Source organism: Gasterosteus aculeatus, chromosome 10 (genome assembly GCF_964276395.1).
Source record: "Gasterosteus aculeatus chromosome 10, fGasAcu3.hap1.1, whole genome shotgun sequence".
NCBI lineage: Eukaryota > Metazoa > Chordata > Actinopteri > Perciformes > Gasterosteidae > Gasterosteus > Gasterosteus aculeatus.
Genome location: NC_135697.1, coordinates 7,038,812 through 7,058,999, shown reverse-complemented (window position 1 = coordinate 7,058,999; position 20,188 = coordinate 7,038,812). Strand labels below are relative to the sequence as shown.

The 20,188-nt window shown below is 44.4% G+C and overlaps 1 protein-coding gene across 4 annotated transcripts; it reads right to left on the bottom strand.

Moving 5' to 3' along the window:
• Nucleotides 1–5,965: 5,965 nt before the first annotated feature.
• Nucleotides 5,966–18,756, bottom strand: tpd52 (tumor protein D52). 4 transcript variants are annotated; one of them, XM_040188997.2, is made up of 7 exons: nt 18,595–18,756; nt 11,387–11,514; nt 10,880–11,028; nt 10,457–10,558; nt 9,586–9,627; nt 8,634–8,682; nt 5,966–8,468 (listed from the first exon to the last, which is right to left on the bottom strand). In XM_040188997.2, the coding sequence occupies exons 1-7, from the start codon at nt 18,611–18,613 to the stop codon at nt 8,346–8,348; spliced, it is 612 nt and encodes a 203-aa protein (XP_040044931.1). In that variant the 5' UTR covers nt 18,614–18,756; the 3' UTR covers nt 5,966–8,345. The 4 variants fall into 4 exon arrangements, with proteins under 4 accessions (XP_040044931.1, XP_040044929.1, XP_077937522.1 ...); XM_040188995.2 differs by lacking the exon at nt 18,595–18,756 and adding an exon at nt 13,579–14,322; XM_078081396.1 differs by lacking the exon at nt 9,586–9,627.
• Between the last annotated feature and the right edge of the window lie 1,432 nt (nt 18,757–20,188).

Here is a 20,188-nt window from a genome sequence, read left to right as displayed (position 1 = left end):
GATCAATTGATTGATTGATTCAATTTGCATTGATTTTCTTTGTGTTATAATACAAAAACATTCGTACTGAGCAAACGGTTTCATCTGGAACGGTTTTACATGTTCACGTGTAATCGGTAGATCGAGACAACTCAAGATGTTCAAACTTTTGTTTCTTACAAACTCAATCTGCAGATGTGATGCAGTCGAACGCTCCGAAAGAGGAGTTTATGCAGATTGTTTCATCAGAGGACACCTCATTAGTTTTCACATGTTTTAAGCGTGTTTAACATGCAAACCAACTGAAAGCGACTCAAACTCCTCCGTGGTTTAAATCCCGCTCAGTGATGCAGAAATGGGTATTTCAACATTCCAGATCATTAGCAATTTAAAATTTCACATAACATGTGTTGAGATGTTTAGGATGTTGGATCATTTAATTCTGTTGAAGGAAAAAAAAAAGGGGGGGGGGGGGGGGGGGTCCTGGCTCACACATTCTCTCCATCATTCCCGAATGATGCCAAACAGGCCATATGGCCAAAACGAGCTCTCGGCCCTGCGACCCGGGGGAAGGAGGCCAAGACAGACACGTGTTCGCACAGCAGAATTAAAAACCCACCGTCGGGCCGCCGCCGCCGGCGGTCTTGAGTGACGTGAATACTTGAGAGGTCTGCTCGGGCTTTTGTTCTACCGATGTGTTCAAGGCCTGAGCTCTCAGCCGTGATTTAGAAAGTGAACAAAACAAGACTGTTGTTCTGTGAGTTACGACGGCGCCTCAATATACCGTATACACAACCTCACACACGCACACACACACATAACCGCTCACGTTATTGTCCAGTGCACTCCAGTATTGTCTGTTGACAGATTTATTCTTATTCTTGGTTTATGTACCGGATCCTTACTGAGATCAATATTAAATACGTGACAAGACTTGTTTGTGACGAGAGGCTCTCACTTATTACACCTTATAAAGGTCCTTACATGGTACAATACACACCGATTAAGATGCAGTACAGTACATTTAAGCATTAGCAGCGTATAACTTTTAAATAATAAAATAAAACTCATTTCTATTTTCTATTTTTTTCTATTTGCGCCGTCAGCCTCGGACGTTCTGCCTCAGCTCGGTGGTCGCAGATTAACTTGCCACCCGATTCTTGTGAGCAGATGCCAGCGGGGGCTGTAATCTGCCCCCACACGGACCCCCCCCTGTGTGCAGGAATACTTCTGACCACTTAACAGTGGTGCGACAGCAGGTGGCCCTCAGTGGAGTCAGTGACTGCAAATATGATTCCATTTTATTTTACATTGTGCTCGGAAGAGGACATGGACTGTGAGCAAAGTGGAGGACACCCGAGTAGTCGAACGTGACCTCGCGTGACCCCTAAGAATGGATCAAGTAGCAGTGTGTCTTTAAAGTGTACCCATCCCACCGAGCCAAGTTGCCGTGGCAACCACCCTGCATCCTTCATTCCTTCATTAAGGAGAGGAGCAGGACGGTGGATGAAATGGATTCTGCAAACACTCTAAAGGCAGATGGGTTTTTTGGGGGAGGGGGTGGATTCGCCCGCCCCCTTCCCCCCCGGTTGGGGTAATCTTTGTGGGACAAAAAGGAGTCCTGAATGTGCCTTGATGAGCGAGGTGCTCCCACGGTGGACCTCAGTTGCCGCGTTGTGTCTAGAACCTCTGAGCGGAGGAATGTCTCTGGCGCCGGCCGGTATGAGCTCCGCTTTCTGCACCTACAACTCAAAGATTTGTGATACAAAGAAACGTCCCGCGAGCTGCGTTCAGAGGCCCCTTTTGGCTGCGCTTCTAGAAAGTCTAAGAGTGACTTTTCTACTCTTTGCTGTAACTTGTAAACGATTTCGATGTGTGTATGTTTCTTTTTTTTTTCACCTCCTCTGCTCTCCCTTTTGTTCGAGGGCTTGTAGATAAATGAGAATCTCACCACTCCTGTGATGTGATTATTCAGAACACTAAGTTTTAAGAGCACTTCAGCTACAGCTCCTTCACTTTGAACTTGATTATGCAACGCAGAGACCCGCCCTCTCTGTAAACCGGACCATCCCATTGGCTGTTTTACCGAATTACAATCACAGAGACCTCAAGAACTGGACCACTGTCCTACTGGAATTTTAGTGTGTATACTAATGTGCTCTGTCTAACTGGGTTTTAATACTGCATGTGCATGCAAACAAGGAAACTCTGAGATAAATGTGATCTATTTGTGCCTCTGTATTATTCTCAAGTCGAAGTCGAGTTTTCAATTACGTACAAATTTTTCAAAAGCACCTGTGATTCCCTGCCGGCGTTTGATATGTGTGTTTCCAGCCTGTAAACTGAATCGTAGATCTCACGGAGAAGTTTGACATTTGGGTAAATATGCTGATTAGCTTTCATCCCTCTGATGTTTTGGCCTTTTTAATGCGGCGCTCAGTAGGTGCAGAGAAGTGCACGCTGGCACATTGATACACCGCAACGGCTAAATTCACTAGTGATCTCCCCAAATGTTGTCATCTCCACTCTGTGCCATTTACCTCAAATATATGAATATCTAAACACGCTGTGAGAGAAAGTTTCGTTTTGCAGAAGGTTGAGGAAGGAGGAGTGCTCTGACATTTATCATTCTGTGCTGAAAAGGTGGAGGACACCTCGTGTTTGGAGGTGGGCACGGGCCTCCCCCCTTTCTAAATGCACCTCTCCAGCAACTGCAACATTCATGTCTGCCCGCATCCTTCATCAAGCAGAATTTATAAAGCGAGCGTTTTGAATATGCAGCTAAATATCTCGGCCGCAAACGTTTGTCGCCTGTGTTTTATTTTTCATTAAAAAAAAACTTTTTTTTAACACGCACGCACACACACACACGCACGCACGCACACACACACACATGAGTGAAAGAGCTGCGAAAGCCAACTGTGTTAGATCATGTCATCGGGGACTCGACATATGTCCCCGTGGCTTCAGGTCTCGTCCTGTGCTGATGTGAGAGAGACAGAGAGAGAGAAAGCTGGTGGAAGCCGCTTGCATCCCTCCAGGGCGGCTGGTCCAAAACACACAGCACTGCCAAGGAGTTGATAGCAACAAATGCATGTGTGTGTGTGTGTGTGTGTGTGTGTGTGTGCAGCTTTAGACTATGGAGTGTGTGTTTCACATTACCTCCTGAGGCATCACCCATCTGCTCGGTGTAGCATTAAAGTGTGTGAGCAAAGTGTGAGTGTGGAAGCTCACCCTGCATTTGTGTGTGTGTGTGTGTGTGTGTGTGTGTGTGTGCACCCCCGTACACCCTGAACAAGCCATTCCTGCAGCCATTAATGCACATTTAAATGTACAAGCTGTCGTACCTCACGCACTATCAACTAGTGTGTTATCATAGAATGGCGATAATCCCCCGTGCTGCTTTTCACACCAGAGTTCATTGTCCTTCGTCGTCTTCGCCGCGGGCATCTTGCAGAGCGTCACCGCCCATCACATGATCGGATGGAGCCCACAGATTGTGATGCAAAACACAAGTGCGTGTTACATCAGACACAGTGACCGTAGAGCTGCTTTTTCGGGCTGCATTCGGGCTCCCAGAAGATGTTTTCCGTCTTAGAGGAGCACAGGGAGCTGTTTTCGTGTGCGTCTGCGTCCGAATCATTGAATAATTGATGAGGGGGGTCGAAAAGGTGCCCGTGTGCACAGACTCCAGCTGTGACCTCAGTTGATCAGAATCGTTGCCGGCCATGAAATTGGTAGCTTCCCTTTGCTGCGAGGGGCGCTGGGGGGGTTCAACGCGGAGGGGACGTTTGTATCCGTGTAAAAGAATACAGATTTAATTTTTCTTCTGAAAACTCCAGATTAAGAGAGTTTCTGTTGCTGGGACAGGAGGGTCTGGTTTTGGGGTTAGCGAATCATTTGAGAAAATGATGTGTTTTTGCACCACAACTGAATCCTCTCCCAGCCGGAGGTCACCAAGGTCATTGTTCTACCAAGAGGAACAAACAGGAACGTTCAACTGCATGACCCTGGTTACGTGTGGATATTGTAGATGAACCCACAAATGACTCCCCGCCCTTTGCAAAGAGATTCAACTTTAAATTAATAGATAGAAATTTAGGGTAATACAGTTATTCAAGGTGTCCACTGAGACAGTTTGCTTGGACTAGCATGAAGACGCTGTTCTGGCTCTGAGGGAGGTAATTGAAAAAAAGAAATCAGCATATTTGTCGCGCTGAGTCAGTTGAGAAGATCGATGCCACGCTCATGTCTGAATGCTGAAGACGAAGCTGGTAAATCTGTTAGCTTCGGTTAGCACACGGACCGGTAACCGGGGGCAACAGCCAGCATTTCATATGGACTATGCTTTGGATCTATTGTCTTTAGTCAAAGTGGCATAAACCCTCTCCTGTAACTCACTGCATTAAGGCGAATCCCCCTCGGATACCTAAGATTCCTTTACATCAACGTGTGTATGAACTGTTTGGGGTGATGCAAAGACATTTTTTGTTTGCCTTCTAATCTTACACACAAACTAAGCCATGTTTGAACTGAATGTTCTCTCTCTGCACATTTAAAACAAAGCCTGCTTCATCATATAACAAACAAGAGATTCTTTATTGTCTATAAACTTCACAAAACTTGCAATATCTGTCACAAATATACTTGCAACAATGACGTTCTCTAATATTCTTTTCTACAGTATGATGTAATAAATTCTATTTAATGTCTTTTTTAAATAAGAACCAACACACACTGACTGTTAACCCTGTACCAGTTTCTTTCTTAGCCGATCTCTCTGTGTTATTGTTGTAAATGGTGTTTTCTGACAAATTGCTTTCTGGTGCTGTTGTTTGACTCTGTGTTTACGGTTAAGACTTCTCCAGAGTCATCTTTGTAACTGGACGAATCTGGAGACATCTGGTTCTAACTGAATAAAGGGGTTTTTGGCAGCTGTTTGTTAGCCGTTGTCACGGTGCTTTTCTCACCTCCCCGGAGTTCAAAGAATAATTCAATATTTTATTTCATAACACCTGACAATACAAAGGTATTTTTTGTTACTTTTATAATAATACTATGTATAAGTACATGTGTGAGTTACTTTGACTTGTATTTAAATGCTATACTTTTAGTTTTTACTCTCCAACATTTTGAATATTTATATTATATATACCTTCTTGAAAGCTGTAGTTACTGGTTATTGTTGCAACACATAAAACAGCCACTAGAGGTCGCGCCTTCCCACCGCGCGCTGGCAACCCGGAAATAGACATAAATAAACGCGTTTGCCTTTAAAGTCCATTTAAAAAACAAAAGAAGCATCACGTTCGGGGTGAAGTTTCTTTTAGCAGTACTGAAACTTACTTCTGCATAGTTCAACAACTATCCAGCACAAAGTGAGACGTCCGCTATGTGACTCGCGCTTTTACAGTAAAGGGCTCGGCTAACATGCTAACGTCATATGCTAAGGGTTCGAGACGCTAAGTTAACTACTGTAACGTTAGCTTCTACTGCACTGGTTCTACTGGGACGGAGGAGCGGGGAGGACTGGGTGGAGTGCAGGAGATGAACCGGCAGCAGATTGTGGAGGGCGTCGGTGTGTTATTCAGAGAGGTGAGTAACTACTAAAAAAAACTGACTTCTCTACAATAGAAAGTCCGGAACTACTGCGTTGCCATCGCCGTGACGTTGACGCGGTCCTTTTCACGGTGTCTGGTGATGTTTTATTTAAAGTAAGTCTCGGGTTTTATAACTGTTGTAAAGATGTCCGAATATAATAGTTTTATCATATATTATAATGAATATGATTATGCATGGAGAGGGTGCAGCGGAAACCGTATTTTATTATATATATATTTTTTTTATTTATATGTACCAAAACAACTGAAGATAAAATAATGGTTGAAAATGAAAAAAGATAAATTGATCAAAGACAGAGACATGACTCATGATCCAATTCACAAATATGTGTTTAAATAAATATTTGGATTACAGCTCAAAAGCATTCAGTTGCTTTATTTCATTTTATTTTGGCAAATGCAGTTCATTGAAACAGTTGTAACAATGTTAAATGCAATCCGTCATGAATGAGCGTCATACTTGTCTTTACAAGTTAAAGTGACATTACAATGCAATTAACGATGCAATGAGAAAATAAAACTGCTCGTCTGGCACCACGGAGACACACTCAGGTTTTGTTGCAGAAGGGTCATCTCGAGGTTATAACTAAGTAAGAAGTTTAAAGAAAACCCTCTGATACAGGGTCCAGGTGTGGTCTGGATGGAGACAAATAAAAGTCCAGTGTAGCTTCTGTTGCCCTCCTGTGTTCACAGAAGGTACTGCAGTTCAACAAGGCTGTGTTTTGTATCCTTTTGTGAGTCAATTTAAATGCGTTTCCTGTTTTCGACACACTGGTGTGTTATACAAAAAAAAGGTAAAATCCACAGCAGTATGTCGCACTGGGGAAACCCCACCTTTCAGTCAAACAAACCAAGCCATTTCCAAACCAGCACACCGGTTAACTCGGAATAAGGTTCCAAATTGAGGACAGAATTGAGCATGTGTCCACGTTGAACCCTCCTGTCTGAGACAAAAAGTATTAACTTCTCTCAGTAAACCAGGTCATTGCGTACGTGAAGACATGAGGCATTGCACAACTACACATTGTGTCACGGTGGGTGGAAATGGTATGTATGTTAACACCAGAACCCCCCCGCCGCCGTGCCTGTATGCGGTGGTTCTTCCTGTGTGCTGATACACAGCCAGTGTGGCCAAGTGCAGCGCAGCAAAGTGGTGGAGCTGATTTCACCTGCATGTTTTGTTCCCCCTCGTCCACCAGCAGGTGAAGACTTGAACCAGCCCGAGCAGGACGAGTGTCGTCCCTCGGAGTGTCTTCAAATTGACTCTGTACGCTTTGTTCAGTAGCTCTGTGCATGTTAGGCAACTATGGTGATCTTATACTGTAAATCCAGCAGTTCGATGTTGATCATGTTGTTCAATCCCTCCAGAAACTTGTCCGGACAGGACATTTGGGAGTGCCGAGCTCTCGCTCTAAGCTGGCCGAGGCCGCATTAGGTAGAGCGGTGCGTTGAGCCGAGCGCTAACGTCAGCACGCTATCACGCTCGCAAAAACAATAGCATGCTGATGGTCAGCAGATGTGATGTTTACAATGTTCACCATCTCACTCCCGCAGGTCAGCATACTAATTGCTAAATGCTAATTAGCAAAACACAGCCGAGGCCGATGGGACGGTGTCATTCATTCTGCAGGTATTTAGCAATGAACCTCCTGAGAAGGCCGTGAATGTCTGGTCAAAGTTTTAGAGTTGTTAAGATTCTCCAGTCCGGGTCAAAGGACACACAGGGGGACACATTCATTGTAGACACACTCGTCCGTGGCTAAAAGAATGATGTCATACTCGTCCCCTGTTCTTTCACACTGTGATTATGTGCACAAGTAACGGCCTTGCCTCCCTTTTCAGATGGCTGACAGAAATGGGAGCGACGAGGTGTTCGCTCCCGGCAGAACCAATGAACACGAGTTTAAATATTGACTCTGGGAGAGAGATTTATTCCTCTCACCTCGGGTCAAGGCTGAGCCTTCACTGCTTGTTTGCTCTGCCGCCGTTCTGCTGATCTTGGCGGTTTTTCTGCAACTGTCTGAACGTGGAGATCAATTTCTGACGGACTCTTTAACAATGGGGGAGAATGGGCCTCGGTTTATTGTGTGGTTGAGAGGCACAGTGCTGTGGGTTTAAGTATACACAGTGTTGTACCGACATTACACAAAATAAAGCCATCCGTTCATATTGTGAACACAGCGTCGTACTACTTTGTTATTTTAATTTTGAGACGCCTCGCGGTCACAAAGGAAACGGAAATCAAACTGGTGACCCATAGTAAACTAGTCAGGCCCCAAATGTAGGCCGACACAACAGGTGATATAAGAACTTTATGTATAAATCCATGTCTATCATCATCATCATGTTAGTAATATTTCTTTACCTGTGCAAATTTCTACACTCCAACAAAAATATGAGACAGAAGTTTGATAAAAGATCCAGCAGCATGTTCGGCGTGTCGGACCAAAGCGGAGAGACAAGGAATGCGAGAGGAGGAAAAAGAAAAGCATACAGCAGGGAGGGATTCTCCCACAGCAGACTCAAGTATATACGATGGACACGTGTCCCCCCCCCTTCCTGCCCCTGTCCCATGCTTTCAGTTACCACCCGAGTCAACTAGTGAGCGCACGTGTTGAGCAGACAATTAGATCACTAGCTGTGGGGAGTCACTTGTTTCAAATAAAGGAGGACTGGCACATAAGCGTTTAGGGTGGGGAGGGAGGGAGGGGGGAAGGGAGAGGGGGGGGGGGGGTCACGAGGGCCTCAGTTGGTCGGCGTCTCCTGGGTGGCCGAGCCGTCGGGCTGAGGGATCAAAGTGTCGCCGGTGGGGTCGTCGCTGTCCTCCTGTCCGGGGTCACCGGTGGACGGGGTCGGACTCATCTTGGTCTGAAGGGGGGGGGGGGGGGGGGGGGGTACATCAATGGAATTAAAATTTCACACAAAACATCCTATTAAAAATAATTTTAAAATGAATTATTTAAAGTGACCAGTCTTATAACCCAATATTCCTGTTGCAAAATAATGCGCATGTCTGAGTTCCTGATCGCTTACCTTCAACGTCTCCACTTTCTCCTCAAATGACTTGAAGGTTTGAGCATTCCTGTGAAAGAAGGAGACATAAATAAATAACATCACAGACCGGCATTGTTCCGACACGCTTGGAAGTGGAGGTGCAGACAAGGAAGTGAGAGTAGGATACGACTGTATTTACAGAGGTTGTGTTTTGTTAAATGGCACACACACACCGTGGGCTTTAATGTGATCCCCTTCTATTCTGTTCTACTGAGAAGGTGCAAAGAGTTTTTGCAGAATGAAGGAAAAGAGGAGCTAACTGTAAACATATTCCTCCTAACATAACATTTGTTTGGGATTCATACGACTTTAAGAAGACTTTCAACGACAAACCCCCCACACATGTGTGCTTGTGTTGTGTGATATCGGTGTTCGCTAAAGGTCAGAACACTTTAGGAAAATGAACGTTTAATGTTTTAAACAACAAACAAAATGTAAGCATTTAAGCGACTAAACAATTCATTATTTAAATTAATTTTTCAGTTGATAATTACCAGAAAATAAGTGCAGCTCTAATCTCACACATCCAGAGCTTTAACTCATCAAACTGACTGACTAGGTTAGGAACTGCTGGAGGGGCCGCGGCGGTTCTTATCCCTTAAAGCAGCACAGAACGCTGCACACGCTGCAGCTTTCTCGCGGCTGAAAGTGGGCGTCTCCAAACTGACAACTAACCGATGACGCTTCTGGCCTCAAAGATGCTCCTTTATCTCAAGGCTCTTTTTCCTCTTTTACCTCTTACAGCTCGAAAAATAAAAACGGGGGGTCTGACCCGGCGAGATAATAAACGCTGCACCTCCACTGATATCTCCCAGTAGCGGTTAGCGGTGGTCCACTTCAAAAAAACCAAACACCTCCTCTGTCATAGTTTATTCAACACGTGCAGCTCGGAGGGAACCAGACCCACATCAACACAAACTTCCCACCTTACCTCATGGCAGGCATGCTAGCTGAGTGCTGCAATGAGCGTGTGCTGTCCGAAAGCATTACGGAGGAGAGAGGGGGGGGGGGGGGGTGTTAGTGTTCATCTTAGCACCGTGCAGGCAGTACAATGAAGAGAGAAAGACAGGCACACGTGCAAACACCACATGGAGAACAAACCTCTTATTCATTCTACTATATGTTCAAGCGATGAGTATTGTAAGCGCACAAATCCCATAAATCCTGCGTTATCCCATTAAGATGCATTGTGTATTACCACAGTGGGGGTGCACTAATCCTCTGTATTAGGGGAGGAGGGGGGGGTCTTATCATCAAACACATCTACCCCCCTCACACACACACACACACACACACACACACACATCCCCTTTGACCCCTGTCAGGTCCGTCTTTACTACCCAACCCCCAGAGTAGCCGTGTGCTGAGGCTCCACTTGTCAGCACACGGCTGCTTTGAGGCCCTGATGAACCAGTTTGCAGGTCAGTAATCCAGAGAGAAGAAGGAGGATGAGAGCAGAGAGGAGCGATTCGGATCTCCACTGGAGGGGTCCTCTTGAGCTACATCTCAAATAGAGCAGTCTGTTGCAGGTTTTTAAAGCCATTTTTAAAAATTGAAAATGACAAATTGACCAACGTTTAAGTCGACACAGCTACAATAATATTTCCCCTTTATGAATAAGGGGAAGACGGGAGAAACCACAGACTGTGGGATGTTATCCAATTTTCTCGTGGAACTATCACTTTGAGATCTCTATGGAATGAATCAGCAGGTCGTTTGCAGAAACGCAGGACGGTGTTTCTTAAAGATTCAGTGCCTCACAAAGTATCATTCACGTTCATTCGGTCTCCCGTCCGACTCACCTGACATCCTCCAGCTTCCGGGTGATGGCCGAGCCCACGTTGGAGAACGCTGCTGTGGCCTTCAGACTTGCCTGAGACAATGTTTCAGACGTCCTCCTGTAGCTGAAAGACAGAAGGGAGACATGGGGGTGATGAAAAGAGACTGAGACCTCAAAGACTCGAAGGCCTCAAGGTCGGAACGGATCCTCAAATGTCCCGTTTCCCCTTTTAGAAAGCCTGCGGCATCACAATGCTGCTTGGTTCCCAAAATAAGAACCCATCAGCCCCACGCGTTACTGGTCGAGAACACGGACATCTTATTCCCTCGCTGTTCAGAGGAGAAGGTCAGCGAGCAGCGGATTTTGAGGTCAAAGGAAGAAGAAGCTGCTAGAAAATGTATCTCATGAACAGAGGCTGGTTGAGATGGGGGGGCGGGGCACTCACGCGGTGGAGGTGGTGACCTCCTGCCAGGTTTTGGTGAAGTTCTGCTTCAGCTCGTTGAGGGGTGTGATGCCCAGCTTCCTCTTGATGTCCGCCAGCTGCTTCTCCTTGGCTGCCAGCACCTGTGACAGAGTCAGGATCTCGTCCTCAACCTACACACACACACACACACACACACACACACACAGTGGAACATCTGTCAAATACACATGTTACTGTTAACCACGTCCGGTCTGGTTACATGTTGGTGCAACTACAGATCGATTAAAGAGCTTAAAACAGAGTAAAGTTGGAGTAGAATGTAATCTTTCTATCCAAACTTGGCTACGAGGGCAACAAGGGGCCTACAGAGGAGCATCTTGTTGCTCTGCTCAGCTGCTGGGTGCCAGACTCAAAATGTGGCCATCAAAGTGTTTTATATTGTACCATTTTTAAACTCTCAACCCGTATCGATTATTTGTAGTATGGCATCAAACACCTATTCTGACCCGTTTAATCCCTCCCACCGACCTTGACCAACTTTTCTTGAAGCTCCTGCTGCTCCTCCTGCGTCATGGCGGGTGGTGCGGGGGAGGGTCCCACGGACGTCGCAGCATCTTCTCCCACCTCTGGGATCGAGTCCGGATGCTGCTGGAAATCTGGGAGGCAAAATTGAAAAATGTATGAAAGCCATCGGTAGTTTAGTGATGGGTGTTAACCAAGAGGGAAACACCTTCATTCCCACTGTACCTTTACACAACGCACCTTCTTCCTCACACACACACACACACACACACACACACACACACACACACACACACACACACACACACACACACACACACACACACACACACACACACACACACACACACACACACACACACAGTAGGAGCACCAGTGCATCAATAATACAGAGAACTTTGTAGATAGAGACGTCAAAGAATAGATCTGAAAGAGCATTTCATTAAAATATCCCTGCAAATACAATTTGTGTTATTATCACTTCTGAAGCTGTTGTCGTACTAGTAAGATAATTTGTGTTGGGGTTGTACATTGCCTTTTGCAAAATTGCCTTTTGCATTCGTCAGGTTGTTGTTGGGCATTTTATTGAGATTACACAACGGCTTGTGGATTTGACACGGAAAGGTTCAACATTAGGAATCAGGGTGTGCTTATTTACTTTCCACCCGAGAGTTAGATAAGACACGAACAACTCTCAACTTTCTCTCTCTAAAATATTATGTATTGCTTATTACCTATTTTATAATATATTAGCTTAACTTAAAAGCCTCTGCATCCATTGTGACTTGGGCACCCTCTCTCCTTCATGTCACAACACAAAACAAATGAGACGGGATATTCTTTGAGGACAAATACGAAAATCACAAAGCATCAATATATAATCACATAAAGAAAACAGCTGTATTCCGATCACAACTGTGTGGAGGACTGTGCACAACATAACAATATTTAAAGTGTTTTTGGATACATCTCAATCCAAAACATCTATACATGTCAAGCTTGAGACCTGTAAATCTTTTTACGGATGAAATACCGGCAGGCTTCACAGAAATGGAGTGAGTGGAAATAGTATTCGGAGACCACCCCCACTCCTCTGAAGCATCCATGTGCCCTCAGGCTCTTTACCGCATCACACACAATGTACACACACACACACACACACACACACACACACACACACACACACACACACGTGCATGTTGGGTTGGAGGTAGCTGAGCAGCGGATGGATGCTTTATGGGAGAGTTTCCATCAGTAGGTGATGTGAGTAAGACTAAAAACCACCAGACTCAGAGAGGGAGAGAAGTTCTGAATGCGCGCGCACACACACACACACACACACACAGACACACACACACACACACACAATTAAATGATGATATAATTAGAAAAGCATGCCTGACTTGCTGAGGGAACTGAATAATCTCTTCTTTGGTGATTATGGGTTTGAGGCAAAGCTCTACACTCATGCAGTGAACTAATGTAGGACAGTCATCATAATAGTTAATAGTTATTGGGACTGAGCTGCTCTTCATTTCTTTCAAAAGCAGCAAGTATCATGGAATCAATAAATTACTTTCTTGATTCTGGAAGCTACTCCCCAAAAAAATTAAGATGATAAATACTTAACTAGCAAAATAAAATATGACAAGAAAGAGAAATTGGTGAAGTTAGTGATTTGGTTTCCTCCATACAAGAAAGAATAACAGCTTTTTTCCTGATGCTTTGTCCTAAAAAAAGACTAATGTGAAAGCAAGATAGATTTAAAAAACCCATCTGGCACCAGAGCTGTGCATCAAATATTCAGAGCCAGAGCTAAATACATTCTCATTTAGAAATAAATCTAAAAGGTAATTGTAGCCTTTCTGTTCAAGTTCTCAAGACAAAATGTAGCTCAACTAAAAAGTGGCTAAAGATGCTCCTCAGAAACAAAAACAGATTTGTCGCCCCCAATTCCTCCCACCCAGTGAACCGAAGCCCCGTTTCCCTTCCGTCCAGCCCACCCACCCCCACGCGCACGCGCACGCACGCACGCACACACACACACACACACACACACACACACACACACACACACACACACACACACACACACACACACACACACACACACACACACACACACACACACACACACACACACACACACACACACACACACACACACCCCGGTCTCTCCCCGTCCACCTTGAGATTACCTCTGGTCCGGACTGCGGGCGAGCTGGGCGGCGTGTCGCTGCAGGCCGGGGAGAGGTACAGGTAGCTGGAGTTGACTCCTTGTTCAAAGTCAAACGGAGAGTGGTACTCCTCCAGAGACTCCATGTTTACAGCTTGGAGTGTGTTTGTTGGCCGGAGGGACTAGCACCTCCCTACCAACACCACCACCACCTCCTCCTCCTCCACCTAAGCAAAGCCTGCAGAGGGCTGATTGTCTGCATGTGATCCGGGCGCGTGCTGACTGTGTGTGTGTGTCCTTGTTTACAGCATCCTGGACTCTGTGGTGGTAGTGTGTGTGTGTGTGTGTGTGTGTGGGAGGTTTTGTATTGGCTTTCAGATGGTCAGAGGGAGAGCACAGCGAAGCCGGATTTCAGTTTTTCCTCCTGCAGCCGACCGAGGCGTCGTGAACCCTCAGCTCCTTCCCTGCTGTTAATAAGTTACCTGTCCCTTCAAGCTGTTGTATCACACACACGCACATACACACACAGACACACCCTCTTCCTCTACAGCATAATCCCAAAGGTCAATTCTCAATCCATTTGCGCAATCAGTGGCGTTTCCGGATGCCAGCCCCCGTCGGCGGAGCGCGTTGTGCAGTGACTCTGCGTGACACAATACTATCAGGGTCTCTCTGTCCATTCCCTCCCTCACTCTCCATCATCCAGCCCGTCCGCCAAGGTGGAAATAAAAAGAGGTCCCATTAGTGTCGGCTGGTCACGTGAAGCGCGTGCGTGTGTGCGTGTGTGCGTGCGTGCGCGTGGTAGTGGGGGGCATTAGATGAAAAGCATAATCCGCAGTGTCCCAGATTACAGCGAAGCGCTAATCCAGGGTGGCCGCTCCAGTTCCACGCAGCAGTAATGCCAGTGAGCGCGAATAGAGGGGAGAGGCCGCCAGGGGCTGCACTTTGTGTTGTGTGTGTACTTAAGGAAAAGTGCTCTCTGCGGGGTGGAGAGAGCTGCTACAACAAACGACTGTTTTCCTCCTTGGATCAGACTCTCACTTAACTCCATAATTGGTACATAAAATGTCATCAATTTCTCGGAAAATCCAGATATCTAAATATGTAAAAAATAAAGTTCTGTATCTCTTTAAAAAAGGAAAATGTAAGTATGTTGACTTCATAAAAGGAATGTCTTAACTGTTTTTGCAAATGAACAAACTATTATTTGAAAACATAATGTAAAATTTACGATGGATACTTTAACAGTGCGCTGCATTAGTTCTACTTTGCCGCCCTTCTGATTAGAGCCAATAAACGTATTCGTGAGCAACACTGTATTCATGTGACCGTCTGTTAAAAAAATGTCAGATACACGATCAACATGATCAACAAGAATTCCATCAAAGTTCATGGCATTAAAAACAAGCCACGGCAGGCGGACTGTAACCATTCTCAAGTGGTTAATGAAGCACCGCATGAGATCCATTACCTTGCTATCCGATCACATGATTAGCCTAAAACCAGAATCATGAGACATAGACGGTCAGCGATCCGACGAGGGGCCCCGGCCCACGATGTTCACATGACGGCCGCATCATGGGAAACAGTGGGAGGGGCGTGACCAAGTCAGAGGGGAACCAGAGACCAATGGATGGTGGCTTTGACACGGAGGCCGCCATGGAACTTCACATTTACACACATTCCTCAGAGGGTCGAATCGAACTGAGTAAGGTTCACTCTTCAAAAACAAGGTTTGACAGAAGAATATATTATATCAACTATGTCATAGCAAGCCAAGGACTGCAGAACTGTATGTGGAGACATATTCAAAAGGTGTCTTCGGAGTTCATCCATGTCTAGTGCATCACCGAGAAATGAATGATTCAGATAGTGAAACGGAGACTAAATGGCAAATTAAATGGTTCAGTTATTTGGGGTTGATAACTAACAGAGTTACTATGCTCAATTTGACAGTGAAGTTTCTCTCTATTGAACCATGTTGGAAGACTCTACATCTGTGGCCAGAGGAACCAGACAGGTGTGTCCTCTGCTTGACCAAACACCTTGTTGAAAGATTCTCCATCAAGTGAAATGAGGGAAGGAATGAAATGGCCACTACATCATTTAAGATGTCAACTTATACGGGTTCTTTTTTGTGAACAAAAATGGAATTTGGAATACATTTTTTGAAACAAACAAACAACCAGTACCTCCTTCATTAAACATTTAACACCAGAGATAGCTGGTGAGTTTTATTTGACATGAACAAAAAATGAAATATGTTCATAGTTGTAAGTAGTTGCTGTCCTTTACAGTGCAACATAAACTAATTATCTTTCATGGTAAGTTTGATTCTTTTTTAACTTTTGAGTTGGTAGCAAACCTCGCAGCTATGGTATATATATTTAATCATGTAAAAGATCCAAAGCGGGATTTAGGACGGTTGAATCGGACTTTAAAAATGGGCTGGATGATTAATTCATTTCTAATACAAACAACCAGTCTGCTGAACACGAGGCCGTCTGTGACTGACCTCCTCTGACTGTTCACACAGCTGAAAGCATCCAGTTGTGCTCACTGGAATCTAATAAGACAAAAATGTGAGACTAGTCATGATCAATCTTATTAGACAACTGAGTTTGAAAAACAAGATTGATTAAGAAGCCGACTTCCTCATTTCGGAACATCTGATCGAGACGAGACCCCGAGCCTCCATCGAGTACGGAGGAAGTACCAGAAACACGCTGAATCAAGAAAAACGTGAAGCACTTTCTTCTGAAGCTAAAAAAACAGTGTGATAAGTAGACTCCTGGACGGAGGTATTAGGCAGAATTTTAAAGAAAATTCCCCAAAAAAAGAGGGATTCAATTCTTCAGAAAAAATGAATAAAGCTTGAGCTGAAGTAACTACTGGAAAATCCATTAGACCGCAGGGGGGGGACACAAAGAAAGAGATGGGTTTTTTTTTTTTATCACAGAGGTCATCTACTTAAAACCTAATCAGAGGAGAGCACACTCCTCTCCCCTGAAAGCTGCTTTGCTGAGAACCCAATATGCTCACTGCCCCCCAAACACCCCCCACCCTGCCTTTTAAAACCTGCTAACCCAGCTCACCCAGTGGATGGTGATTCTCCACCTGAAACACTAAACGTGGGAGGACACCTACACGCTGTGTGGACTGATCAAACAAAAGCAGGTTTAAAGAGGTGTGGTATTCAATCATTATGCTTAGTAAGTTTATCCATTCTCCATTAGAGCAAGTTTACCACCGCGCGCACACACACACACACACACACACACAATTAGGGAACATCGACACAGTTATAGGAACTTCATTGCAGCAGTTGGTGCAGGGATGGCAGAGGGCACTGAGCTCTTACTGCAGCGTAACTTTTCAAAGATAAAAAAAAGAAGAAGTATCCACAGCTAGAACCAGGCATCCGGTCCGAGGGGGACGATGGGAGGGGAGAGGGGGGGGGGTCTTGTGCTATGTTAGTCCTATGTGTGATGGTTGTGTCAATAAGAGAGGTTGGGATCAGGGACACACGTGACTGATGAGACGTTGGTGACGGAGCAGGCCGAGATCCAACAACAGTGCAGAGAGAAAAAAACACATTTTCGGAGCGTGCCGAGATTCCCCCTCCGACCTCCTGACTCCCCCCCCCATAGAGTGCTGCCTGAACGCGTAGCAATACAATGAAGTTCACGGTTGTCATTACTGTGAGATTATAAAGAAAACAGAACTCAACAGTTCCTATTGTTCATATTTGAGGAACCAAAAAATTACGAAATGTTACTTCTGCTACATAAGTTCACAATTCATCAGCGTTTCCAAGGACATAAAAAGCAACTTAGATACTTGAACTGCCTGAACTGCTGGTGTGTCGGTTGCACCCACGTGGTGGAAATCATGGCGTGTAAGAGAAAACTTAGAAGGTACATGCAAAGCACGGGAAAATACCAAAGAGGAAGCCGGGTCACGAGCCCAGCAGACAGACAAGCAGCCCGTCACTAACAGCAACAGGGATATTCTGCTTAAAAGTACATTGAGATAACAAAAAGACTGACAGGGCCGTCAGACCGTCTGACTAACAGACCTTTTTCAGTCTGATGTCAGAGAGCGTCACGTGACCCACCGGGAACAAGTCACATCTGTCAATATAGAAAATATGCAGAGCTTTTCATTACTAAATACATTACTTTTCAATTCAGGGAAATGAAATAAGTACAACGAGCAGACATCAGGAAATGTAATTTCTGGTGGGAGAATGTCGGGGCCGAGTCTTGTTTACCTGGCATCCCCTCGAGGTGAACAGATAAACTCTGGCCACTTTCCTCTTTGCAAAAATAACAACAATATCCAGTTTTTTCAAATTACAAGAAAAGAGTGTTTTTTTAAATTAACTTTGTTGTTTAAAATGTCTAATTTTCTTCGAAAATTGAAAAAGAAAAACTTTTTTAAAAAATGGAGCCTGGCTGCCATGAAGGGAACCAGAGTACCCAGACAGCTGGACAGGGGAAGGAAGGTGTAACACGTTACACAGACTGACAGGAATAAACTATGTTTACACTGCAGAAGGTGCAATAGGAACATTTATAGGCAACGTGTCGTGCCGAGCGGTCCAACGGGTGGAACCGGCTTGTAAAGTTTAAATTCTGAAATACAAGGACCCAAATCTTCTTCCAATCCCAATTCGACTTCGTCAAAGCGTTTGGGGGGGAAAGGAAAGTATTTCTTTCTTAATTGTGGTTTCCTTCAAAGGAAATGACAACTTCCCTGTTTATATTGTCTGATTGCACGCCGTGTCTCAATTTCTACTTCCGTGATATTTTTGAGAAGACATGGACACGATATTGGTGTTTGTAAAACAGTCACCCAGTCCCAACGTTGTTGTCGCGAAATGAAAGCTTTATTTGAGTTTCCTAACTAGCATATGTTCTCAACGGAGCAACTTCACTGCGCACGTTCGCTCGTCTACCCGCTGCCATGTGACGCAAAACGACCTCCCGGTAACAACACGTCCCACGTCACGGAGACATTTCAGCAAATAAATTACCTTTCTCTGCATCCTCCATTATACGACTGAGCGTTGATTCTGGAAGTTTGTATATCCAGAGTCTGCAAGTTGTTCTTGTTGGCCGCTGCAGATCTTCCTGCTCTCTCTCTCTCTCTCTCTCTCTCTTGGGCGCGCGCTCTCTCTCTCGCGCTATCGCCGTGCGGGGTGGGATTCGATATGACGTCAGCACGCAGCAGTGTAAACAGAGGCGAGCACGTGGATCTGGTGTTACGCCGTCAACAAGGCAGAGCTGCATGGCGACGACACGTCAGTGTTGGACGGATCGAGGGTGACGTTGTTCTGCACAACACAAACTAAACACGTTTAGTATATATATATATATATATATATATATATATATATATATATATATATATATATATATATATATATCCCCAAGCATCGAATTGTGACTTTCACTAAAATGTATCCAATAATTTCAACACATTTCTAAAAATAAAAAATAAAATAAAAATTCGAAAATTGGAAATTTGTTGAAATTATTGGATACATTTGAGTCAAAGTCACAGTTCGATGCCGTTATCCAAATCTGTCAAATTTTTTTATGTTGTTCATCAACTTGAAATACATATTTGAGGTAATTCATACCAAAATTCAATATCAAATTGTATTACAGCACATACGGGAAAATCCCGCCATTGAAAAAGATTACTTGAAGGACGATGGTCAATGATTTCTTAGTGAACAGTGCAAGCAACTCATTTACTGACACGTCAACGGTGTACTCGTTAATTTTATACCTGAGAGATTACTCTGTGCATTGGAATTTAATTTGTCAAATTCATTTAGGTTTTTACGTCAAGTTGATGCCCAATGCTATATGAACTGGAGGACTAAGTAGATGTGCTATTGTACATACAATACGTGCCTTATACCCCACGTGGGGATTTAACCATTACAGTGGAAGACAACCGCCACTTTATTAGAATCAAAACTTGAATTAAAACCATAGACTTAAGATTTAAATCCAACCGCTGTTCACACTTCATGTGCAAAGCCCTTAATTGGACAGAATTGAAACCTCATATCCAACTAGGTCAAGCACATACACAGCAAGAGGGAGAGAGAGACATTCTCATGAAAGAGGGCCACCTGCTGGACCCGAAGGTTGTTAAGTAGAATACTTCAGGCTATAACATCGTAATGATCACTTAAGGTTGCCATTTCACGTCTACGCGATCGCACATCAGCCGATGACCTCACTAAAACCACGGCCTATATTTATCTATTCATTATTTAACACACACACACACACACACACACACACACACACACACACACACACACACACACACACACACACACACACATCTTTGATAAGAAATAAAAACAGCAAATATACTACAAGCTTTGTTGACAGACACTCTGCATCATGCTTGTACATGCTTTTGTTACTTTAGTGGAATGTCAATATTAATGTAATGGAACTATAATAAGCATTTTTATCTATGTATTTATATTATCACAGTTTATGCACTCATATAACTGCATAGAACTACACTTCCATATGTATATGTATTTTTTTCATTTATTGTTATTTAGTAAATTAAATTAAATTCAACAAAGGACTGCA